Source organism: Pipistrellus kuhlii, unplaced genomic scaffold, assembly GCF_014108245.1.
Source record: "Pipistrellus kuhlii isolate mPipKuh1 unplaced genomic scaffold, mPipKuh1.p scaffold_m20_p_1, whole genome shotgun sequence".
Taxonomy (NCBI): Eukaryota; Metazoa; Chordata; class Mammalia; order Chiroptera; family Vespertilionidae; genus Pipistrellus; species Pipistrellus kuhlii.
In genome coordinates this window covers 50,690,700-50,715,494 of record NW_023425404.1, presented here as the reverse complement: position 1 = coordinate 50,715,494, position 24,795 = coordinate 50,690,700, and the positions used below count along the sequence as shown (strand labels likewise).

Sequence of the window (24,795 nt, the reverse complement as noted above, 5' to 3'; positions counted from 1 at the left end):
GCCCCTGCGGCGCCGATGCCCCGCCCCCTGACGGCCAGCAGCCAATGAGCAGCCCCCGCCGCCGGCCTTTAAGAACCGCGCGCCCTCTCCCTGCGGCGGATGCTGCCGGCCTGGCAGTCACACGGAGTTTCCATGGAGACCGAGGCTGGGCCCTGGCGGCCTCGAGGCGTTACCATGGAGACAGGTCCCGGACTGCGGCTCCCCAGCCCCAGCTCGCTGCTGCCTCAAAGCCCCGCGGAGCCGCCGCGCGAGGCCGGAGCCGGAGCCACCGCGGCGGCTGCCCGCTGGGACCCGCGGAGACACTCGCTGCTCATCGTGATCGGCGACATCGGCACGGAGAGTCAGCTGAGGGCCGTGCGGGCCCACCTAGAGCAAGGTGAGCCGCTGTCCTGGCTGTGCTCGGGGCATCCTCCTCCACCCCGAGCTTCTCCGCCGGCTGCATTGATCTCCCAGAGCGTATGTCTGCATTCTCCATCCCTACCGTGCAATTCCAGAAATCCGCGCGTCCTGTTCATCTCAATCATCAGCCCCTGTCACCTGCATCTTCCATGTCATGCGTCCTCCCACCTGCCAACATCTTGCTTCCCCATCCTCCTGCACACCCCGTGGCATTCCTCAATCTCCCTGAGTCGGGGTTAGCTCTGTCGCAGCCCCCTGGGTCCGCTCTGGTCACACCCTCTCTCCCTCAGTGCCTCGGTCCAGATGTCCTTCCCCCTGAAGATTCCATGTCCCTACCTTAGCTTCTTCTTCAGGATCCCTGAACAAGCACAGGGAGCTTTCTGAACGCTGCGGACAAATCTCAAATCCCACAGTGTGGGCGGCCAACCTGAGAGAGTGACCTTTGTGGCCGCCAGCTCTCAGTCCTCACCTCCCTGACTAGTTGACAGCCAGTGGCGCAGTGCTGCGGAGCCACCTGCGGGTGGAAGCAAGCCTGCAAGGGGTGGAGGGAGGAGGGGGGGGGGGAGTAGAAAGAGAGTCCAGAATCCTACTTAGCTATAAGGACAGGGAAGGCAGCCCCTGGTATCTAGGAATAGTCCCTTGGGGCAATTCTGCAAGAAAATTGCTACATACAAACTCATTAATGATCAAGTTTAGCCTAAACTCTGCCCCTCTCCCTCTGGCTCAGGCAAAGGCCAAGAAAGGATGGGAGACGGACACAGGCACTAACTACCTTTCTTAAAGATGTCTGTGTGGCTGATCATGGCAGCTGTCCTTACCCTCTCCTGCTCCTTACCCCTCTTGTGAGCCTGCAAGTGCTCCCTGCAGCCAGCCCCTCTGACCTTACCTAGAGTGCTCTTTGTCTCTTTTTCTCTCACAGGGATTCTCTCCTGGAACATTGACTTATCATCCTTTGATTTGAACCAACAACTGAGACTCTTCATTACCCGGCACCTAGCTCACTTCTCTTCAGAGGTCAAAGGTTAGGACTAGTGTCATTTGTCTCAGTTCTTTGGGTGAGGGCTGGTCACTGAGGAGCAGAGATCCACTCTCCCTGGCCTCGTGGGAGATTTGGGTGGGGAAGGAGGGAAGGATTCCTCAGGGGAAAGTTGTAAAGCTCCATAACCAATCCCACATATCCAGTACACGTCTCAGAGAGATGGTATGAAGGTGGAAGAAGCCTGGAGAATGTAATTTCTACCTGAGGGTGGCTAATGGACAGCTGTTGACGAGCACTAAGGAAACAACGCACTTCCCATGAATGACCAATCATCTTCCATGCACAAATTCACTTTCCTTTTCTTCTTTTTTTCTTTTTTTAAAATATATATTTTATTGATTTTTCCACAGAGAGGGAGGGAGAGGGATAGAGAGCTAGAAACGTCGATGAGAGAGAAACATCGACCAGCTGCCTCTTGCACACCCCCTACTACTGGGGATGTGCCCTCAACCAAGGTAATGAATGCCCTTGATCGGAATTGAACCGGGACCCTTCAGTCCGCAGACCGATGCTATATCCACTGAGCTAAACAGGTTTTGGCTCACTTTCCTTTTCGTGTCCCCCTCTCTGTGTACCCCAGCCTCTTGCTCCCTTTACAGAGAACCTTGATCCCCCACTTGCCTTCAAGATCCTTGCTTAGAACTTCCCTCAGACTGCACAGCCTACTCTTCCGGTTTCAGGGTTTCTGGTTTCTCCTTTGGTTCAGGCAACAGATCTCCAGAGCAGAGCAGAAATCTGGTACAAAAGGCTGATGAGCACCATCAAACCCAGAGTAGAAGCAGGGTCTCCTGCATTTATTGCTACTTTGAGGTGTGACTCTGAGATCAAAGTGCACAGCGTGCAATTCCCCATCCTGATGGGTGGGAGAAATGGTCAGGTATTTGAAAAAATAATATTTTAGGAGCTATCAGTCCATGATAGTATCTGTGGGAAGACTTCAGAAAGCTCTGCATCACATTATAAAAGTGCTGGGCATTCTGGTCCTCTTGTTGGTAAATGTTGACATACCACTCCATGCACCAGTGCCTTCATGGACTATAAAAATCCATCCAGCTCAACAGTTACTGCATAAGATGACTGAATTCGTATCTTATATATATAGATTGTTCTCAATTATTCAGTATAGAACATAGTCACGTCCCCTTCTCTTCCCGCTCCTCCTGCTAACTGCCACACCTTTGGTCATTTCCCTGAGCACTGACTTCTCTAAAGATGCTACCAGAGAGAGAAGACAAGGTGAATATGATTAATACTTTATTATCCTAGGAATATGTGCAGCATTTAAAAAATGTGGGGCTGGCATTTTCTTGATGTGACTGCTTTCTGTGAAGCTAGATGCTCACTGTTTTAAGACTGCCTTCTGTTTAGCACGGATTGATTGAAAATCAGTAGTTTTACCACTTATTACTCCTAGGAGCTTGGGTGCAAAATTGGATAGAGGCATGATAACAGATGAAATTAATGATTGAATTGAAGTTTGAGGAATAACTGCTGATGTTAATAATGTACACTGAATTCTCTAATCCCGTCCTTTTGGCCACAGAGACTTAAGATTAGGCTGCTTTCTGGAGTGATGTATGAATGTATAGAACTTAAACCAAAATATTTAGCCATTTTTTAAATTAAGATGCGAGGATGCTTGGGAATATGCTTACAGGGAGATGCATATTACTCTCACTAAACAAGTGCTGATATGTAAACACCAACTAGATCTTTTCTTTTTTTTTAGATTTTTAAAATTAAATTATTATCTGTGTACATATCTTACCATTCCCCCCCTCCCTTCAGACCCTGCCTCCCCAGAGTTTTGTGTCCATTGGCAACTAGATCTTTTCAATCAAAGAGTTATACTGTGGTGTCCTTAGGGGTTAGGGCCATACGCCGAAGACTAGGGCTTACTTTAACCTACTGAATGTTTTTAGGTTTGGACATTTTTACTTTTATTTCTTATTTTTTATTTTTTGGTGGCCTGGTTTATGTCCCTGGAGAATAGTAGAGAATTTCCTGGAAAAACCCACATGGCTGAAGACAGCCACAGCCCCACCCCTGCTGGCTCCTCTTTCAGCTGTCCCCACAAACAGTCAGCCTACAGCAGCTGCAGACACTGGCCCACCCTTCAGCCTCCCTTCAATGGGGAGGCAAAGGGAGCCAGGCTGCTAGGATGGGCTCAAGGGCATATGCTAGTCCCTTATGACTTAATCCTTTCAGACTACCCTGGAAGCTGGACTGCCATCCTTCTCACCTCTGCTTAAGCCCTCTGCCAAAATGCTTTAAAAGGGACAAAAATATACCCTGCAATGACAAGGAGAGCACAATCATTCCTAGCCACCTCCCCCTGCACACTCTCCATACTGGGAAAAGGAGGGACCCTCTGAAGTTGAGTCAGTGGTCCAGCTCCTTCTAGTGGTCAAATCTGGTAATGATTTGCTAGGTGAATTTTGGGTAGTCAGTCTCCAATGGTGACTTGGAGCCTTCCTTTCTAACCCTGCAAAATGCTGGGGCTTCCAAGCATTATAAAGCAAACCCGGAAACAGTTAGGACAGTGGAAAACTGAGCTTGAATAACACTCTGATACTTCTACCCTCGGCCACCTATAGGGAAGGGAGAGGACTTCATAATATATAATTCATGATGATATTCTGGGCTCGAAGACACACAGGCTGAAGGGCCAGTGTGGAGGTCTTCTGTCTGACTCTCCAGTACCGCTGACAGTGCTAGTTCTGTTACCTTCAGTGAACGCCATTCTGAATTAGCAGAGCAGCTCATTGTCATCTACAGCTGGGGCTTGCCTTGCTGCCTAGAATGGGAAAGGAGGGACATGAAGAGAACTTGAAGCCTTTCCTGAAGGCGCTTCCAGTACTGGGTTTACCTGGAGAGCTAAGGGTACTCTCTAGAGTTCGTCTGGCTTGAGATTCTGATTTAGGTTTTCCCTGATGACCTAGATGACCCCTCATAAATCTTCTACAAAAGAGAGACAGATTTCCAGGGGTATTTGTGCACGGCAGGTTTAGGATTCTAAGGAAGAAGCACTTTCAGATCTTTTGTACACTCCTCACAGCATTTTTAGAGAGTGGCACTAATGTTAAACTCGCTTTATAGTGAAAGCAAGCTTTCAGGGAGGTTAATTGACATTTAATTGCATGATTAATAAAACAGTAGAGTCAGGTCTCAAATCCAGGACTTTGGATGTCTCTTTGTGTCTGAGCTCAGGCACCTCACAATTTCATTGCAGCAGAGCACAGCAGGTGAAGGATTGGTTCTGGTGGACGGCTGTTCAGAGGGTGAGGGCTGAGGGAAAACTCCACTGTGAGTTGAAACCAGGCCCAGGGTGTGGTCCTTAGGGATAGCAGCTGAGAATAAGGGTGGGCTCTGCACCGGGGTGGGAAATGTGATCTTGTTCTCAAGCCAATATCTACTCAAGTCTCCCTCTTAGCCCATCCCAAAGGGCCCTAGAAAGCAGAGAGAAGGTAGGAGGTTTGAGATGGGAGGAAATAAGCATGAAGCTGTAGAAGGGATGTGTTCCCCTTTTGTGATGCTCGGAGCTCAGCCTGATTTGTGTTCTGTATCTCTGCAGATGGCTTCCTCCAGCCAAGCGGGGCTGTTGCCATGCTGTTGCTTTGCATCCCCGGATCTGAGCAAAGATACCTCCTCCTTTGTCTCCCCCTCCCCTCCCCAGCACGGGTGACTCAGCGCCTCCTCTACGCCACAGCCACTGGCTGCAGTTTACAGGGGATGGGGATGCTGAGAGCAGAGACTATTTTGGCTTCTCTGACCTTCAAAAGCAATTCTTGGCAGCCTGGGGCAAGGGTGTGGCTGGTGCTGGGCTGAGTGGGCGGATGCCAGTGTGAAGAAGGCATCAGGCGTTGGCCAGGCCTGGGGAAGGCTGATGGGAAGGGAGAAGGCGGGGAAGGACACTGTGGGAGCGTGAGCATCACCAGGTTGGAACTGAGTGCTAGGAAGCTCCCGCTCCTCCCTTTGAATCCTCTGTCACTAACTCTGAGACAGAGGCAGAGACTAAGGGAAACAGAGCCAGTATTAGAAGGCTTAAGGTAGTATAAGACAGAGACATCAAAGAGACATAGAAAAGTGCAGAAAATTGCATGTTCCTAGGGTTCCTGTGCCCCACCCCAGATTGTCTAGGTCCACGTGTTCGCTCCAGAATTTCGAACTACCCTCCACCCTAAAATGATATCTATTTCTGCCCTCCCTGGTTTCTGTAGCTGTGGCTCAGAAGCCACTGACAGAGCACAGTACGACTCTGCTCCCCAGCCTTCATCTCAAGCAGTCCCCTCACTCCTACCCTGTGCGTCCAGGCCCCCAGCCCCTTTGTCTCCCGCTCTCCTGGGATGGAAGGTCATTCCCAGGGTCTGAGGAGAGAGGCAGCAGATGGCTCCTGAGAGAAGGGGGCGGGGCAGGCAGCCCATGCCTCCTCTGTCCCCCACAGTGGTGCAGAGCACAGGGCTTTGGTCGTTTGGCTGATGCTCAAAGAGCATTTCCTGACTGAGCAGGATTGGGGAGAAGGGTTCTGTGGGCCGCGGGAGACCACCCGCCTCTTTGAGCTGCTAGACAGCTCTTCAGACCCCTCAAGAGCCACGGGAGAGGCACCAGGGCACTGACACTGTAAAGGCACAGAAACAGTTAAGTCTCCAGTGCCTCGTCATGGACCAGCCCCTCTTCCCCGCCCTGGCACCGCCCTCCCCATCTAGCGCCCCCCCCCCATTCCCACCCCAAGTGCCGCAGACTCTTCCCTGAAGCTGCCGGCTGAGGCCGGAGCTGCAGCCTCCGTGAGGGGCTCCCTCTCGCAGCCAGGGTAAGCAGCGAAGGGCCTGGCCGGAGGAACGGGGCGCTGTGATGGGGAGGTGGGATGGGGATAACGGGAAGAGAGTTCCTGCCTCTCTGATGTGTCTGGAACTGGTCCAGCGGGGGTGGGCGGTGTGAGGGAATGGAGGTAGCTGAACATTGCTGGCCCTGAGGCCAGCCTGGACCCAGAACCAGGCCGAGGCCCAGGAGGCCAGGCCGGGGACAGTGACCGCCCAGGCCGGGCGGGGAGGCATCAGTCTCCGGCGGCCGCGGAGGGTGGTGTCCCTGGCTCCGCCCGGCAGCCCGGCGCTGGGAGAGTTTGGGGCCGTGTCTTTGGTCAGAGGCAGGGGAATCTGAGGGGAAGGCGGATGTCATGGGAATGTCCCCAATCGGAGGGTGTCTGGGTGTCAGCTGCTGGGTCGCTCAGCTGCTCCTAGGTCGGGGCGAGCGGGACGGCGAGCCTTTGCCTGTTAAGGGAAGGCGGGGAACGCGGGGGGAAAGGAGGGAGGAAAGGGTCACCGAGACATGGTGCGCCTCTTCCCAGATGGACCTATTTGCGGTGGGTTCCCGCACCCCTTACCCTGCGGCTGGCTGGAGGTTGGGGCTCTGAGCCTCCCACCCCTTTCTGGCTCCCTCTGGAGACCGAGAGGCCACTCCGGAGATTAAGCGGTTCCCTCCCGAGCAGCTGCCCTGCATTCCCATCCTGTCATCCGCACCGGCTCCGGGTCCCAGCCCCACCCCACCCCCTCCCCCACCCCCACCCCCGCCCCCTCTCTGCTCCTCTTCCCAAGATGGGGGCTCTGGATCAGAGGAGCCAGCTTTTTCTCCCCTCCCGGTTTTCGTACCCCACTTCCGACAGCTCCCCCTCTCCCCCCCACCATGCAGAGGCAGTGAGGAAAATGACTTGTCATGCTGGGTGGGGGCGGGGTGGGGTGGGCGGGGGCGGAGCGGAGCCTGAGCTCAGCGCGCACACGCACACACTCACACACTGCGGCAAACTGCAGCTGCCCGGCTCCCTCCTCCCCGCACTGCGGAGGCACCTGCCCTCCGCCGGCCCAGCCTCACCCGCACTCACCCACCCCTGGCCCACAGAAGGGCCCCTGACTCACAAGAAGACCTCTCTGGGGGAGAAAGGGAAAACAAGCCCATTCCCTTTGGGGGGATCGCTAGGGGAGCAGAAAAGGAAACAGCGTTCGCTCCGGGGCCTCAGAAGGAGGGGCCGGGATGCGGACTGCGTAGTTGCCAGTCAGAACTGGAGGGCACTGGAGTGAGGGAGAGGGCCGTGGGCCCACAGGAACTGGGATCAGAGAAGTCTAGCGGTCATATACCGGGGGCTACAAGGAATGACGGATTGGGAGGGGGGTTGATAGCTAGGAAGCAAACCAGTCTATACCACAGATATTTCTTTTTCTGGGTTTCCTAGCTCAAATGTGCAACCTTGTGGTGTGTACGAGGGAGGTGGGGGTAAGAATGGCCCTTTTAAACCTCAACTACGTAGAGCTAGCCTAGGACCAGTTGCTTCCTAGACCACGATATTCCTCACCCGCCCCAGCCCTGCCCCTGTCTCCCTCTGAACTGACCTCAAAGCTTCCCTCCGTTCCCAGGTGAAGAAAAGAGAACGCCCCAACTCCTCTTGGGCCCCACCCGCCCTGTATGGGGTTGATCTTGTGACCCCCCCCCCCCCCCATAGTTAACTTCCTCTGCAGCTGCAACTGCAGCCCCTTTCTGCCGGGTCTGCCCGATCCTGACACCAAGGGCTTCCACAGCAAAGGCCCTGGCCCCAAGTCCCTCTTGTCTGAAGCCCCAGGAAGAAGAAAGAGCCAAGTCACAGAAGAGAATCAGTAGAAGACTGAGCCTCACAAAATATCCTCCCGACAGCCCACTCCCCAGGCCCTCTCTTTACCTCTCGGGAAGGTAGCCTCGGGGCTGCCATTGGCAAGGGCAGGCGCAGGGCAGGGCAGCCGCTTTCTTTGCTGCGTTGCGTGGTGTTCCATGTGAGCCTGGAGAACGGCAGTGGGTGGGGGATTTGAAGGTGTCTTATAACCCCGAGGCTTTCCTCCTTTGTTTCCAATTTGTGAACCACTAACTCCCCTCTCCTCGGCGGAAGCTCTCATAGCAGAAGGGCAAGGATGAGAGGAGAAACTGTTCACAGGGGAGGGGCTGTAGGGCAGTGAACCTGGCCTCTCTGAACCCGAGCCTGGGGCCGTGAAGGTGAGGTGGGAACAATATGATTGGATGCACGCTGAGAAACCGGAGAACAGAACGAGAAGTTAGAGAACAAGAGGTTAGAACCCTATTTCTTTTTCTTTATGTTTTTATTGATTTCAGAGAGGAAGTAAAAGGGAGAGAGAGAAACATCATTGATAAGAGAAAATTACTGATTGGCTGCCTCCTGCACAACCCCACCGGGGAGTGAACCCTCAACCCAGACATGTGCCCTGATCAGGACTTGAAACTGTGACCTCCTGTTCTTGGGTCCACCCTCAAACACTGAGCCAGGCCCAGGCTGGAGTCCTATCAGCCTTCTATCCAGTCTTTTGGAATGGAAATTCCAGCCTCGGATGGGTGTTGGAAAGGAAGATGGGGAGCCTAAGACAGTGCACAGAAGTGCCCATTTCCCTATTTCCTGCTGGCACTCTGCTGGCACAAACCCAAGGCAGACCCTGCTGGCGAGAGGGGAGCTGAGGATCATGTCCCAGAAGTCCTCCCTCCAGCTGAGCCCATCCCTCCCCCATCCCCAGGCAGCACCAGGAGCTTGGTGCTCTGGAGGGACAAAAGCTTCTTGTCAACAGGGCGGTCTTAGGCGGGAGTTCCAGGCAGAGGGTGTGGCAGGTGGAGGGGGGAGAAGATGGCTGTGTGGAAGAGGGTTGGGGGAAAGCCTGGGAGGGAAGGGCTGGAGGAGCCAGTCCCTTGACTTCACTCAGCAGTATCCGAAGTGGCAGGATCTTGGGGTAGCCAGGCTTCTCTTTCTCTTAATCCGCGTTTCCTGATAGCGCCTTCTTTTCTCTCCTGCCCAGCACAATGCCCCTCTGTTTTAATCTATACCCGCTCTCTTCAATACAAATCCCTGCATCTCTCCCTCAGGCCAGAGGACCCTCTGCCACCAGAGTGAAACCCTAGAGACCGTCATCCTGGTAAACCCGAGTGCTGACAGCATCAGCTCTGAGGTAAGGCCAGGGCCTGCGCCTTGCCACGCGGGCCTGGTTTGAAAGCGCTGTAACTCACCCTTGCCAGAGCTCCGGCTGCGAAGCCAAGAATTCCTGGACTTGGCTTTGAATCATCCTTTCTCTGCCATCTAAGCTGCCTTACAATCTCCTGCTCCGAGGGAGGTGCCGTGGGGCAACCCGCGGGGAGCCTGTCCCTGCAGCCCTGAGGAGAAACCAGGAGCACTCAGCGCCCTCCCCTGGGTTTCCTACCTCAGTGACCACCCTCCTCCTTCCATTCTAGGTTCACCATCTACTTAGCAGCCCATCAGCTCACAAGCTACTGATCTTGAGCGGGCAGAGTTTAGAGCCAGGGGGAGACCTCATCCTACAGAGTGGTACCTACTCCTACCAAAACTTTGTCCAGGTTCTTCACAACCCAGAGGTATGTCCCGCGCCCGCGTGCCTGGGCGGAACGGCGCGTATGGGATAGGACGAGAGCTGTGGGGAAGGAAAATCTCATTGCACGATCATCAGTGGTCCTGGCAGCGAGGCAGGAGATCCCCTGGAGAGTGGTGGAGATTAGCAGACTGAATCTGAGTCAACCCCAGGGACCTGATCAGCCTTCTGTCTCCCATTGCTCTAGATTGCCCAGTTGCTCAGCAATAGAGACCCCGGGATCCAGGCCTTCCTCACCGTATCCTGCTTAGGGGAGGGTGATTGGAGCCACCTGGGACTATCCAGTTCCCAAGAGACCCTGCATCTCCGGCTAAACCCTGAGCCCACGCTGCCCGCCATGGATGGTGTGGCCGAGTTCTCCGAGTATGTCTCTGAGACCGTGGACGTGCCATCCCCCTTTGACCTGCTGGAGCCCCCCACCTCGGGGGGCTTCCTCAAGCTCTCCAAACCTTGCTGCTACATCTTCCCTGGCGGCCGCGGGGACTCTGCCCTTTTTGCCGTCAATGGTTTCAACATCCTAGTGGACGGTGGCTCCGATCGCAAATCCTGCTTCTGGAAGCTGGTGCGGCACCTGGACCGCATTGACTCGGTGCTGCTCACGCACATCGGGGCAGACAACCTGCCAGGCATCAATGGCCTCCTGCAGCGCAAAGTGGCAGAGCTGGAGGAGGAGCAGTCCCAGGGCTCCAGCAGCTACAGCGACTGGGTGAAGAACCTCATCTCCCCTGAGCTTGGGGTTGTCTTCTTCAACGTACCGGACAAGCTGCGGCTGCCTGATGCCTCCCGGAAGGCCAAGCGCAGCATCGAGGAGGCCTGCCTCACCCTGCAGCACCTAAACCGCCTGGGCATCCAGGCCGAGCCTCTGTACCGCGTGGTCAGCAACACCATTGAGCCGCTGACCCTCTTCCACAAGATGGGTGTGGGTCGGCTCGACATGTACGTCCTCAACCCTGTCAAGGACAGCAAGGAGATGCAGTTCCTTATGCAGAAGTGGGCAGGCAATAGCAAAGCTAAGACAGGCATCGTCCTGTCCAATGGAAAAGAGGCTGAGATCTCGGTGCCCTACCTGACCTCTATCACTGCTCTGGTGGTCTGGCTGCCAGCCAACCCCACGGAGAAGATTGTGCGTGTGCTTTTTCCGGGAAACGCTCCCCAGAATAAGATTTTGGAGGGCCTGGAAAAACTCAGGCACTTGGACTTCCTACGCTACCCTGTGGCCACACAGAAGGACCTGGCGGCTGGGGCCGTGCCTGCCAACCTCAAGCCCAGCAAAATAAAACAGCGGGCTGACAGCAAGGAGAGCCTCAAGGCCACTACTAAGGCGGCAGTGAGCAAGCTGGCCAAACGGGAGGAAGTGGCTGAAGAGGGAGCCAAGGAGGCCCGCTCAGAACTGGCCAAGGAGTTAGCCAAGACAGAGAAGAAGGCAAAGGAGTCCTCTGAAAAGCCCCCAGAGAAGCCTGCCAAGCCTGAAAGGGTGAGGACAGAGTCGAGCGAGGCGTTAAAGGCAGAGAAGCGAAAGCTGATCAAAGACAAGGTGGGGAAGAAGCACCTGAAAGAAAAAATATCAAAGCTGGAAGAGAAAAAGGACAAAGAGAAAAAGGAGATCAAGAAGGAGAGGAAGGAGCTCAAGAAAGATGAAGGAAGGAAGGAGGAGAAGAAGGATGCCAAGAAAGAGGAGAAGAGGAAAGACATCAAACCTGAGGTCAAGAAGATTTCCAAGCCAGACCTGAAGCCCTTTACCCCTGAGGTACGTAAGACCCTCTACAAAGCCAAGGCTCCTGGCAGAGTCAAGATGGACAGGAGCCGGGCTGCCCGTGGGGAGAAGGAGCTGCCTTCTGAGCCGCGGACACCCCCAGCCCAGAAGGGGGCTGTGCCACTTCCAACAGTCAGTGGGCACAGGGAGCTGGCCCTGTCCTCACCAGAGGACCTCACACAGGACTTTGAGGAGATGAAACGTGAGGAGAGGAGGTTACTGGCTGAACAAAGGGACACAGGACTAGGAGAGAAATCTTTCCTTGCAGACCCGGCACAGGAGGGACTCCCAAGCCCAGCTGCCCAGGGGACATCACCCTCTGCCCCAGGGCTGGAACAAGAAGAGCCTTTGATAAAAGAGAAAGAGGTTGTACCAAACATCCCTGAGGGACAAGGCAGCAAGGACAGAAGCACAAACTTTGGGGTTGAGACAGAGAAAGAGAAAGACACGTGGGAAGAAAAGAAGCAGAAGGACACAGAAAGCCTCCCTGATCGAACAGAAGCCAGAGAGGAAAGCGAGCCTGAGGTAAAGGAGGATGTGATAGAGAAGGCTGAATTAGAAGAAATGGAGGAATTACACCCTTCAGAGGAAGAGGAAGAGGAAGAGACAAAGGCTGAGAGCTTTTACCAAAAACATATGCAGGAAGCTTTGAAGGTAGCTCCAAGGCTCAGGGAGGCTGTTGGGGGCCGGGAACTGGGACTCCAGGGCAAGGCTCCTGAGAAGGAGACCTCATCATTCCTAAGCAACTTGACCACACCTGCTGGAGCCACTGAGCATGTCTCTTACATCCAGGATGAGACGATCCCTGGTTACTCAGAGACGGAGCAGACCATCTCAGATGAGGAGATCCACGATGAGCCGGAGGAGCGCCCAGCTCCTCCTAGATTTCCTACCAATGCTTATGATCTCCCTGGGCCTGAAGAGCCCGGCCCCTTTGAGGTCAGTCCGCCTGCAGAGAGTGTTGTTCCTGTCACCTCCAGCAAAGGCTACGGAGCACCAGAGACTGAACTCACCTATCCCCCCAACATAGTGGCCGCCCCTTTGGCTGAAGAGGAGCACGTGTCTTCAGCGACCTCCATCACTGAGTGCGACAAGCTTTCTTCCTTTGCCACGTCTGTGGCTGAGGACCAGTCTGCGGCTTCACTCACCGCTCCCCAGACGGAGGAGACAGGCAAGAGTTCCCTACAGCTCGACACGGTCACAAGCATCCCGTCATCCCGCACGGAAGCCACTCAGGGCTTGGACTATGTGCCGTCAGCCGGTACCATCTCACCCACCTCCTCTCTGGAAGAAGACAAGGGCTTTAAGTCACCACCTTGTGAGGATTTCTCCGTGCCTGGGGAGTCAGAGAAGAGAGGAGAGATTGTAGGGAGGGGCTTGCCTCGAGAAAGATCTGTGGAAAAGGGAGGGGAGACCACACCTGTACAGATATCGGAGAAACTTCACGGTCAGTATGGAGCCCCAATGTTCGGTGCTCCCGGGCACCACCCCTATCCGGGGGAGCCGGCCCTCGGAGAACTCGAGGAGCGCTGCCTCAGTCCGGATGACAGCACGGTGAAGATGGCCTCTCCTCCAGCATCTGGCCCACCCAGCGCCACCCACACACCCTTCCATCAGTCCCCGGTAGAAGAAAAGTCTGAGCCCCAAGACTTCCAGGAAGCAGGCCCCTGGGGAGACATGAGGCACACACCAGGTGCAGGCAAGGAAGATGCTGGGCAGGAGACAACCAAGCCGGGGCCTAAAGAGAACACGCTAGAGAAGAGAGAAAAGGTGCTTCCTCCCAGGAGCCCCCAAGCTCCGGAAGCTGCCGACAGCATTGTTGGGGAACATGCCGGCTACACTCTCCACCTATTGCCAGAACAGGATAAAGCAATGGTCTTTGAGACTGTGGGGGCACGAGAGCCCACGGGCACAATTCTGGGGACAGAAGCCCTTCTGAAAGATGTGAAGACCTCACTCCAAGCACCTGGTGAACCTCAGAAAGACGAGATGCTCCAATTTCATGACCAAAGCCTCTCCCCTGATGATGCAGAGTCCCTCTCTGTCCTCAGCGTGGTCTCTGCAGACACTGCCCACCAGGAAGCGCCCAGGTCTCCTTATGGCCTAACAGAGCAGCACTTACACAAAGACCTTTGGCCACAGGTATCTCCAGAAGACACCCGGTCACTTTCTTTCTCAGAAGAGAGTCCCAGCAAGGAGACCTCTCTGGATATCTCTTCTAAGCAGCTATCTCCAGAAAATCTTGGCACTCTCCAGTTTGGGGAACTAAGCCTTGGAAAGGAAGAAAAGGGGCCTCCGATGCAGGCTGAGGACACTTCTCAGCACTTAGCCCCTGCGTCTGTTCCAGGACCCCGTGCTGCCACAGCGTCTCCTTCCACACAAGGGAGCACTGGACACTCTGCACAGACAGACATCACAGATGAGAGCCCTGATGGAAAATTACCTTCCAGCTCTTTCCCTCACTCCACACTGCTGGGAGATGGGAAGCACTCACCTAAAGTGATCACAAGCCAAGGGGAGCACATTCTAACACCTGATAGCTCCCTCACCAAGAGTCCCGAGTCTTTGCCAAGCCTTGCCATGGAAGACATTGCCATGAAGTGGGAAGGTCAAGTTCCAGAACTGAAAGACAGAACCCCAGAGAAGAAGGACAAAGGACCTGACCCAAAGGATGAAGTCCCACAGCAGAAGGGCAAAACTCTGGAGCAGACGGATACAGCCATCCATCAGAAAAGCGAGGCTCTGGAAGAAAAGAACAAGGTTATGGAACAGCAGGATAAGGCTTTAGAGCAAAAAGTCAGAGACTTAGAACCAAAAGACAGAGTTCCAGAGGACAAGGTCTTTGAACTGAAGGGCAAGACCTTAGAACAGACAGACAAGGTCCCTGAACAGAGGGCCAAGGATCAGGAACAGAAGGACAAAGCCTTGGAACAGAAGTATCAGGCCTTAGAACAAAAATACTGGGCTTTAGGACAGAAGTATGAAGAACTGGAACAAAACAATAAAGCTCTTAAACAGAAAGATAAGGCTCTGGAAGAGGACAAAACTCAATATCTGGGGAGCCCAACGCAGGAGAAAACCATGAAACAAAAGGAGAAGATCCTAGAGGAAAAATCCTCAGAAAAAGGTGAAGCTGTGAGGCAGAAGGAAGAAGCTCTGCTGGAAAAGACCAAAGCTCTGGGGCTGGAAGAGAGCCCTGGGCAGGAGGACAGGAAGTACTGGATGGAGCAGGGTGCCGTCCAGGAGTGGAGAAAAACATCTTCGACCGGAGAGGAGCCAGCGGGAGAACAGAAAGAATTTACCCGGACATGGGAAGACACGTCATCTGAGCAGGAGGACAGGTACTGGAGGGGCAGAGAGGATGTAGCCCAGGAACAGGACACGTACTGGAGGGAGCTGAGCTGTGAGCGGAAGATCTGGTACCCGCATGAGCTGGATGGTCAGGGAGTCCAGCCGCGGTACACAGAGGAGCGGGAGAGCACTTTCCTCGACGAGGGGCCAGATGATGAGCAAGAAGTGCCCCCCGTGGAGCATATGCCCCAGAGCCCATGGGCCTCAGGCTTCAAGGGTTTCCAGGAGTCCTCATCGCAGAAAGGGCTGGAGGTAGAGCGGTGGCTTGCTGAGTCACCGGTTGGGCCGCCACCAGAGGAAGAAGACAAGCTTACCCGCTCCCCTTTTGAGATCATCTCTCCTCCGGCCTCCCCACCTGAGAGGGTTGGACAGAGGGTCCCTCTGGCCCCAGGACCAGAGACCCCGGCCCTAGAGCCTAAGACTAAGCCACCCGTAAAGAAGGAACCCGCCACCCACTCGTGGCTGGCTGAGATCCCACCGTGGGTGCCCAAGGACAGACCCCTGCCACCTGCACCTCTCTCCCCTGCACCAGCGCCCCCGAGCCCGGTCCCTGGCTCACGCACCCCTGCGCCCTTCTCCTGGGGCACTGCCGAGTATGACAGTGTGGTGGCTGCGGTGCAGGAGGGGGCAGCTGAACTGGAAGGCGGGCCATACTCCCCCCTTGGGAAGGACTACCGCAAGGCTGAAGGGGAAGGAGAAGAAGAAAACCAGGCCAGGGCTCCTGACAGCAGCCCCAGCAGCTCAAAGGTTCCAGAGGCCAGCAAGAGCCATGCTAGCAAGGGGCCTGAGCAGACAGAGCCAGAGCAGAGAGAGCCCACGCCCTATCCTGATGAGAGGAGCTTTCAGTATGCCGATATTTACGAGCAGATGATGCTCACCGGGCTCACCCCTGCGGGCCCCACCAGGGAGCCTCCTCTTGGAGCAGCTGGGGATTGGCCCACACACATCTCAACCAAGGAGGCGGCTGCTGGCCGAAACACATCAGCAGAGAAGGAGCTGTCATCTCCTGTTTCACCCAAGAGCCTCCAATTCGACACCCCGTCTTTCAGCTACGCAGCTCTGGGGGGACCCCCCGTACCACCTAGGCAGGAGCCTGATGCAGGGCCAAGTGTGGAGCCCAGCCTCACCCCCCCTGCCCTACCCCCCCGTGCTCCCATCCCTCCGAGGAAAGGCCCAAGCCCCCGTCTTAATGGTAGCGTCCTGAGCGGTAGCCCAGATAGGAAAACCCCATCCCCCAAGGAATCAGGCCAGAGTCCCTGGGATGACAGCACTAGTGACTCAGAGCTCGAGAAGGGGGCTCTGGAGCAGCCAGAGAAAGAGGCCCAGTCCCCAAGTCCCCCCCGCCCCATTCCCGCGGGGCTCCCTAAACTGTGGCCTGAAAGTGAGGCAGGTGCCAGTCCTTCCTCAAACGCACACCAGGCTCCTGCCCCACCCAGCCTGGACTTCCCTGCTTCAGCCTTCGGTTTCTCCTCATTGCAGCCGGCCCCTCCACAGCTGCCCTCTCCAGCTGAACCCCGCTCGGCACCCTGCGGCTCCCTCGCCTTCTCTGGGGACCGAGCTCTGGCGCTGGCTCCAGGGCCCCCCACCAGAGCCCGGCATGATGAGTACCTAGAAGTGACCAAGGCCCCCAGCCTGGACTCCTCACTGCCCCAGCTCCCCTCACCCAGCTCTCCCGGGGCCCCTCTCCTCTCTAGCCTGCCACGACCTGCCTCACCAGCCCTGTCCGAAGGCTCCTCCTCCGAGGCCACCACCCCTGTGATTTCAAGTGTGGCCGAGCGCTTCCCTGCCTGCCTGGAGGCTGCAGGACAGGGGTCTGCAGGGCTGGTCCCAGGAATGGAAGCATCTGCCCACAGCCTTTGGGACCTTACTCCTTTGAGCCCAGCACCTCCAGCTTCACTGGACTTGGCCCCAGGTGCAGCTCCAGCTCCAAACTTGCCTGGAGACACGTTTGATGGCACCCCGCCCTGCCGCCGGGAGTGCTCAGTGGCAGCCACCAAGAAGCCAGACTCCTCCCAGGATCCCTCTGGAGATTATGCCACCAATGGCCCCACTGAAACCAGCCCCAGCACCCCAGGCCTTGCCCCAGCCAAGGATGAGAAAAAAGAGGCCGAGGGCTGCCCTGCCTGGGAGCGGGGGGCCTGGCCTGAGGGGGCTGAGAGGAGCTCCAGGCCTGACAGTCTGCTGTCCCCTGAGCAGCCACTGTGTCCTGGAGGGGCCTCTGGTGGCCCATCTAGAAGTGGCTCCCCTAAGATGGAGGCCGGGCCCCAGGGGTGTGCTTCTGAGCCCCGGCCCCACTGTGGGGAGCTCTCCCCATCCTTCTTGAACCCACCTCTGCCCCAATCCACAAACGACAGTGACCTCTCAACCGAGGAAGCTCAGCTGGTAGGAAGAGGAAGCTCAGCTGGTCGGGAGCGGCGCGGGGCGGGGGGCCCTAGGGCCACAGGGGGCCCATGTCCCGTGGCAGATGAGACACCCCCGACCTCGGTCAGCGACTCAGGCTCCTCACAGTCAGATTCTGACGTTCCGCCAGAAACCGAGGAGTGTCCATCCATCACAGCGGAGGCAGCCCTCGACTCAGACGAAGACGGGGACTTCCTGCCTGTGGACAAAGCTGGGGGGGTCAGTGGGGTGCACCATCCCAGGCCTGGCCATGACCCACCTCCACTCCCTCAGCCAGATCCCCGCCCGTCCCCTCCCCGTCCCGATGTGTGCATGGCAGATCCTGAGGGGCTCAGCTCAGAGTCTGGAAGGGTAGAGAGGCATCGGGAAAAGGAGAAGGCACAGGGGAGAGTAGGGCGCAGGGCCCCAGGCCGGGCCAAGCCAGCATCTCCTGCGCGGCGTCTAGATCTTCGGGGGAAACGCTCACCCACCCCGGGTAAAGGGCCTGCAGATCGAGCGTCCCGGGTCCCACCCCGGCCACGCAGCACCCCCGCAGACGAGAAGGATGGACACAGCCCCATGTCCAAAGGCCTAGTCAATGGACTCAAGGTAGGACCAAGTAAGTATGATGTGAGCAGCAGAGATTGCGGATTGGGGCTGTGTGTGGCCGGTCTAAGGCCCCAGGAGTGGGAGGAAGGGAAGGAAGGAAGGAAGGTTGCCGAAAGCAGTGTCCTTTCCCTCTACAATGAGTCCTGGTTTGTCTCTACAGTGGCCTTGGGTTCCAAGGGCAGCTCCGGTGCCCCTGTATATGTGGATCTCGCCTACATCCCGAATCATTGCAGTGGCAAGACGGCGGATCTTGACTTCTTCCGACGAGTGCGTGCATCCTACTATGTGGTCAGTGGGAATGATCCTGCCAACGGCGAGCCAAGCCGGGCTGTGCTGGATGCCCTGCTGGAGGGCAAGGCCCAGTGGGGGGAGAACCTCCAGGTGAGTGACGAGAGATGCCACGGAGGTAGTATGGTCAAAGGTTACTCAGAGGCATAATGCGGCACAGTCTTTATCCATAAAAGGACTGAACCCTTACTATGGGTAGTTTCCTGAACCATCAGGTATGCCATCCCCCTCACATATGTTCCCTTCACATGATCACACCAGGCGTGTCTTCTCTCCCTCCTAGGTGACTTTGATCCCTACCCATGACACAGAGGTAACGCGCGAGTGGTACCAACAGACTCATGAGCAGCAGCAGCAGCTGAACGTCCTGGTCCTGGCTAGCAGCAGCACTGTGGTCATGCAGGATGAGTCCTTCCCCGCCTGCAAGATTGAGTTCTGAAAAAACTGCTCTCCCTTCCCCAAGGATCTGCTTCCCCGGCTCCCTTAGAGAATGGCTACTGCTGCGTCTTTGGGGTTTGGGGACACGGGAGCTGGGGAGGGAGAGGGCGGGGGACAGGGCGTCTTGTGGGAACTTGGGCCGGGCTAATTGGGAAGGGTTGTCCCTTCCCCTCATCCATACTTGAGAGGAGTCTCAAAACCAAAGGTAACAGGATGGGGAGAGGGCACAAAATTAGGATAGGAGGTCATCTGATGCCCGAGAACTCTGGAGTGACACCTCTCCCAGCACTGCCAAATGCTGGGATTGCATGGGGATTAAGGATGAATCTGAGAGTGCAACCTCCCCTCTCATGGAAGATCATACCCACAACCCCAGGGACCTCTTTATCTCTATCTATTTATTTAGCATCCCAAGGATTTCCAATAGTAACTTATGTGACCTGGGGGTAGGATACTGTCAGTGAGATGCCTAGAGCTGCACCCTTCACCTCCCATCCCCTTACCCACCAGGGTCTGGGTTCCAGCAGAGGTCTGGGGGTACACTGCTGCTACACTGTCCCACTGCTTCCCTCCGTACCTGAATGTCTCAACCCAAAACTTGAAGCATTCGACCGACAGACTGGTGAGAGAAGAAAGAGCTTACCCTCCCAGTCCCTGCTTCATACCATTCACACCCCAGAGTTGTGCCCAGACCAGGCCTACTGGACAGCACAAAGGGGCAAGGAGAGCCCAGCCCCAAACCCAGAATTTTCCAAGCTCCCTGACCTTTTGAAGTTTTCACCTACCCATTCCAATGATCCTGATCCCTTCTCACCCCCTGCTTGGCTTTTCTGCATGTGGTCATCTACTGTGGCCTGGTGTGTAATGGGTTAAAAATAAGCCACTGCCGCACATCCCAACATCTGACACCTCAGCAATGTGTGACTCCCCAACATTCCACTATGCCATCCTGCAGCTGAAATGGGAACGCTGGCTGCCTTTTCGGCCCCATACAGACTCTTAGAGAGGATCTGGGAGGGGGAGGTCATGCCAGAGGACTCGGGGGAAAGGAGGAGGAGGAAGGAAAGGGAGAAGAAGCTGAGCTAAAAAGCTTAACTCCTACTGAGTGAGATGAACACAGGCTGAAAATACCATCTCAGGAGAGGACCTCACCCCAAGCAAGCCAATGAGCAGCCTTGCCAGACTACTGCTGGACTGAGGAATCCAGACGCTCGTCAGGACTCAGCTTCTCTGCCAAATGACTGTGTGGAAACCAAAACGAGCCTGCCTGTGTCCTTCCTAGCTCCCACCCAACCCGTGCTGCTGTGCTCTGCTTCTCCCCACACTTCCCTGCTGTAGTTCCCAGCTGCTGTAACAGAGCCGCCTTCAACTCTGACAATAAATCAAGCTCATTACAGATGCCATAGTGCTGCTTAGGGTTCTTCTGACTCCACATATTGCTTAGTTGCTGGGTTCTGGCTTCTCTAAGCATAGTCGTTTTTCTCAATGTCTTTGATAACTGGAAGCAATTCCAGGACCCAGGGAAGCCAGAGAACATATGTGTTAAAGGAGAAAAGGAGACAGCATAATTCCTGAAAGTGGGTGACAGTACCTGAACATTTGGTTTGGGGAAGGAAGAGGGGTTGGCATCTCCATGAGGTCAAGAGTTGAGAACCAAATAACCAGACACATTAGATAGGGTAACACCAAAGAGGTAAGGAATGGAGGGGCCCTAAGAGACCCAGAGCTTACTGAGGTTGTAAACACCTCTCACTTATGCAGTCAGGATTTTCATGGAGTAAAATGTTGGATTTTCCCCCCTTCAGTGAAACTCTTCATATGTCCTGGGTATGTAAGAAGAGGCCAAGTTGTGAATGTGAATATATGGGCAGGGGGATATTCCAGCCCTCCTAGTGCTCTGAGCTCTCCCAATGTCAAGGGATTAAATAGAGTATAACCTCTTAATGTTAATTCCTGACACTCCAAAGCAGCGGAAGAAAACTTAAGAGCGTGATTCCAAGGAGCTGGTGAAAAGGCCTTGTGTACCCTCCGGTGTTTGACAGAGACAGACCCTCTCTCCCCCACAACACTACTCACTTCAGACATTTTGGGATAGCGGGTTGATTGGCATAGGGACCTCCTGGGATGTCTGGTCTGTATATTTTTATAGCCTGTCCCTGCTCAACTAAAAAGGCCTTTGACTGGTTCAGATTCAGTTACATACCTGATTGACTTATAGTCACATTCACTCTTTAGTTCACAATGATTTGACCACCTCTTCCATTCTCATTACCTCATATTTATTGAGCACTCATAATGTTCCGCCCCCCGCTCTAATGACAGCGTTACCCCTCATACCCACCCTCACTCCCATGCCCAGATCTTTGGGATTAGCTTCATAATCACACCTGGCCCTAAAGACACAATGATAGAAGGACAAACCTCTTGGAAACCCCAGAGTGTTTGTTCTTTGGCCAGTCTGTCCCTGGCACTACCATATATATATATAATCTTTGCTCATATCTGTACAATATTTATCTCTGCTGATTGCTTAAAAATAGAACCTGATTTTCTCTATTACAGCATCTTCTAAGCCAAAAAGCCCCACAACAAAAGAGGCCTCGCTTCACAGATTGGTCAAGAACCCCAAAAGCATTTTAAGTAGTTACTCTGAAATTTTCACAACAATCTAATACCTATTTTTCCATAGAGCGATTGCCCTCTTCACAGGACAGGGGCAGAGAGGGCACTTGGGGATGATAAGGAAATACCCATAAGCCCAATCTAAAGATTAGTGGCCATGATGGATGTTTGTTTAGGAAGGGGACTCTTTTTCCCAGACATTTCAGACAGCCATCCTGGGCCCATCTGAGGAGTGCTAGCCAGGACAAGAGTCCCCCTGAATGCACATATGGTCTAAAGGACTCTGAGACATTATGAATATTTCCTCAGAAAAGTGAAGGCCTTGGGATCCCCTTTTGCACTTGTCCCGGGATGGTGTCTTCAGCAGTTAAGAGGCATTTCCTTTAACAATCTGGAACTTCCTGGGTTGCTCAGAGGAGGCTGGATAATGACAGACCAGCCCACCCCTTAAAGGAAATCCTATTCAAATCTAATGGCTTGGTGAGGAGCCAATGGCTGTTTGAACACGAAATGGGCCCCTCACCAAGCCCAGCTCCAGCACAGGCATGCTTCATGACAAGAGGACTGCTTCCTCAGACACCCTGGTAAGATCCAAGGCCTTATGCTGGCAGGTGAGTGAGCCAACAGACAAAGTTGCTAGCTCAAATGGCTGGTATACTACACCACCATCAATGAGAAAATGATTAATCACATGTTGCTGGTGGAAGGGATAAGTTTTGGTCATGGGCTAGAGACTGGCTCTGAGTGAGGGTTTGGATCACTAGATGGATACTGGACTTGGGGAACATCCTCTCCAGGCAGCTGCTCGATGACCTCAGGGACCACACAGGACTGCTGACTAACCTCCTCAGGGCCCTCCTGAACCTGTAGGTCACCCCCTTCTGGGAACTCCTGGGATGCTGTATCAACCTCAGGGATATCCTGAGATACGAGATGGGTTGCAGGAGCTTTTTGGGCCAGTCTGTCAACCTCCAAAGAGAACTCCTGGCATGGTTGGCTGAGCTCCTCAGGGATCTCATGGGCTGGCTTGCCAACTTCCACAAGGATTTCCTGGACCAGGCCACCAACCCTTTCAGGAAACCCATGGACCAGCCTGCCAACTTCCACAGAGACCTCTTGGCATGGCAGGCTGGCCTCCTCAGGGTTCTCCTGGAAAAGCTTGCAAGCTTCCTCAGAGACTTTCTTGCACAGTTGGTTGATCTGAGTGACCTCCTGGCATGTCTGGTTAACATCATCATGGGTCTCCTTGCATGGCTGGCTGTTGTCAGAGACCTCCTGGCATGGCTGGCTAATATCAGCGGCCTGATGACATGGCTGGCTGACCTCAGCAACTTCCTGGCGTGGCTGGCTGGTTTCCACAGGTGGTTCCTGTGGGACCTGGTTTGGTTCAAAAGGCTTTTGCTCTCCTTCTATGAAGAGCTCTTGTGCTCCATTCCCAGGGATCTCCTGGCGCAGCCCAAGGCCTTGACATTCTTCAGCCACGTGTGAACTTAGGGAGGGTTGACCACTGAAGCCAAATGGGCAATTCCCATCCGCTGCAGTAGGGGAGGAAGGACCAGCACTGGACACAGTGCTGGAAGGGCCACTGCTGTCTGTAAAGCAAAGTCAGAAGAACAAGTTAGGCAAGCTGGAAGAGAAGGCTTTACTCTATGTATGTAGTTCAAGTGCCAGATAGATGGCCTATATTACTCATGTCTCAGGGAAAGAAGGTCTGAATTCTTTCTAAGTTATGCAGACTCCCAAATTAGCCCAGCTCAGAAACAGTGGCTCTGACCTAACATGTACTATAGGAGTAGCCCTAAGGTACATCTAAGACTTCAGGAGAAAGTGCTGAGACTCACTTCATCCAGTTCTTTCATAAATGTATCCCTATCCAAATTTCAAATTCTCTTGATCCCTCCTTCATACTTTGAAAACATATGAATACTTTATTCCAGTGGCTCATAATTGGGGTTACATAGAATCTCCAGATTCTAATTCTGTAGGTTTACGTTAAAGGTACGGGGTGGAGAGGGAGATGAAGGCAATATATTTTGTTGTAACACTCCCAATTAAGCCTGATGTACATCTTTGGTTAAGAATCATTTCTTTAAAGCAATCAGTGTATTTCTGAGGTATAGGTAATCATTGTTTATAACCCAAGGTATAAGTAAGCAGAAGAATGTAGAAAAACCTTGTGAATCAGAATAATAGAAAAGAAAATGATTTACCCAAAGATGGAAGAACCCCATGGAATTTCTAAATGGCAGCAGTTCTTAATTAACCTTTGTGTGTGTGTGTGGGGGGGGGGGGGGAGCGGGGTGCGTGTCACTGATTCCTCTGAAACTCTAATGTAAGTCATGAATTAGCCGAAACCAGTTTGGCTCAGGGGTAGAGCGTTGGTCTGCGGACTGAAAGGTCCCAAGTTCGATTCCGGTCAGGGGCATGTACATTGGTTGCGGGCACATCCCCAGTGGGGGGTGTGAAGGAGGCAGCTGGTCGATGTTTCCCTCTCATCGACATTTATAGCTCTCTATCTTTCTCCCTTCCTCTCTGTAAAAAATCAATAAAATATATTTTAAAACAAAGAAAAAAAAGAAAGTAATGAATTATTTTCCCAGAAAAATATACATGTGAGTATTCACACTAATCTTTATATATGACTAGAGGCCCAGTGCACAAAATTCATGCATGGAGCCTAGAGGGGGGGTGTTCCTCAGCCCAGCCTGCACCCTCTCCAATCTGGGACCCCTCGAGGGATGTCTGACTGCCCTCTCACAATCCAGGATTGCTGGCTCCCAACTGCTCACCTGCCTGCCTTCCTGATTTCCCCTAACCGCTTCTGCCTGCCAGCCTGATCACCCCCTAACCACTCCCATGCCAGCCTGATTGATGTCTAACTGCTCCACTGCCAGCCTGTTTGCCCCCAACTTCCCTCCTCTGCTGGCCTGGTCACCCCTAACTGCCCTCTCCTGCAGGGTTGATCACCCCCAACTGCCCTCCCTTGCAGGCCTGGTGCCTCCCAACTGCCCTCCCCTGCTGGCCATCTTGTGGTGGCCATCTTGTGTTCACATGGGGGCAGCCATATTTGACCACATGGGGGCAGCCATCTTGTGTGTTGGAGTGATAATCAATCTGTATATTACTCTTTTATTAGATAGGATAGAGGCCTGGCGCATGGGCGGGGCCAGCTGGTTTGCCCTGAAGGGTGTCCTGGATCAGGGTGGGAGTTCCCTTTGGGAATGGGGCAGCTTGAGCGAGGGGTCTGTGGTGGTTTTCAGGTTAGCCATACCCCCTGGCGACCCAAGCAGAGGCCCTGGTATCTGGAATTTACCTTCTACAATTGAAACTTTGTAGCCTGTACAGGAGCCAAGCCTCCTGCTCGCTTGTGGCTGGCAGCCATTTGTTTGGATTTGTTTACCTTCTATAATTGAAACTTTGTAGCCTTGAGTGGAGGCCTAGGCCGGCAAGGGCAGGCAGAAAGCCTGGTTTCCTACATCGCCTGGGAAAACCAAGCCTCCCTCCTGCTCTCTGTG

At 54.3% G+C, this 24,795-nt stretch overlaps 2 protein-coding genes across 31 annotated transcripts in view; one reads left to right on the top strand and one right to left on the bottom strand.

Annotated features, from left to right (window-relative positions):
* Positions 1 to 110: 110 nt before the first annotated feature.
* MAP1A (microtubule associated protein 1A) lies at positions 111 to 20,054 on the top strand. Its single transcript, XM_036443936.2, has 7 exons — positions 111 to 376; positions 1,319 to 1,420; positions 9,323 to 9,405; positions 9,686 to 9,826; positions 10,028 to 17,942; positions 18,093 to 18,313; positions 18,504 to 20,054. The coding sequence occupies exons 1-7, from the start codon at positions 133 to 135 to the stop codon at positions 18,657 to 18,659; spliced, it is 8,862 nt and encodes a 2,953-aa protein (XP_036299829.1). The 5' UTR covers positions 111 to 132; the 3' UTR covers positions 18,660 to 20,054.
* Positions 19,507 to 24,795, bottom strand: part of PPIP5K1 (diphosphoinositol pentakisphosphate kinase 1) — a 54,247-nt gene continuing 48,958 nt past the window's right edge. For 29 of the 30 annotated variants that reach the window (XM_045583301.1, XM_036444060.2, XM_036444050.2 and 26 more), the window contains one exon: positions 19,507 to 22,872. In XM_045583301.1, coding sequence (XP_045439257.1) covers positions 22,001 to 22,872 — 872 coding nt within the window. In that variant the 3' untranslated portion in view covers positions 19,507 to 22,000. The remainder of the gene's footprint in view (positions 22,873 to 24,795) is intronic. The other variant, XM_036444125.2, reaches the window with a different exon arrangement.

Coding starts and splice junctions, on each gene's coding strand:
- MAP1A (XM_036443936.2), top strand. CDS start 133: ATGGAGACCGAGGCTGGGCCCTGGCGGCCTCGAGGCGTTACCATGGAG. Junction 9,406..9,685: donor CTGACAGCATCAGCTCTGAG/GTAAGGCCAGGG, acceptor CTTCCATTCTAG/GTTCACCATCTACTTAGCAG. Junction 9,827..10,027: donor AGGTTCTTCACAACCCAGAG/GTATGTCCCGCG, acceptor CCATTGCTCTAG/ATTGCCCAGTTGCTCAGCAA.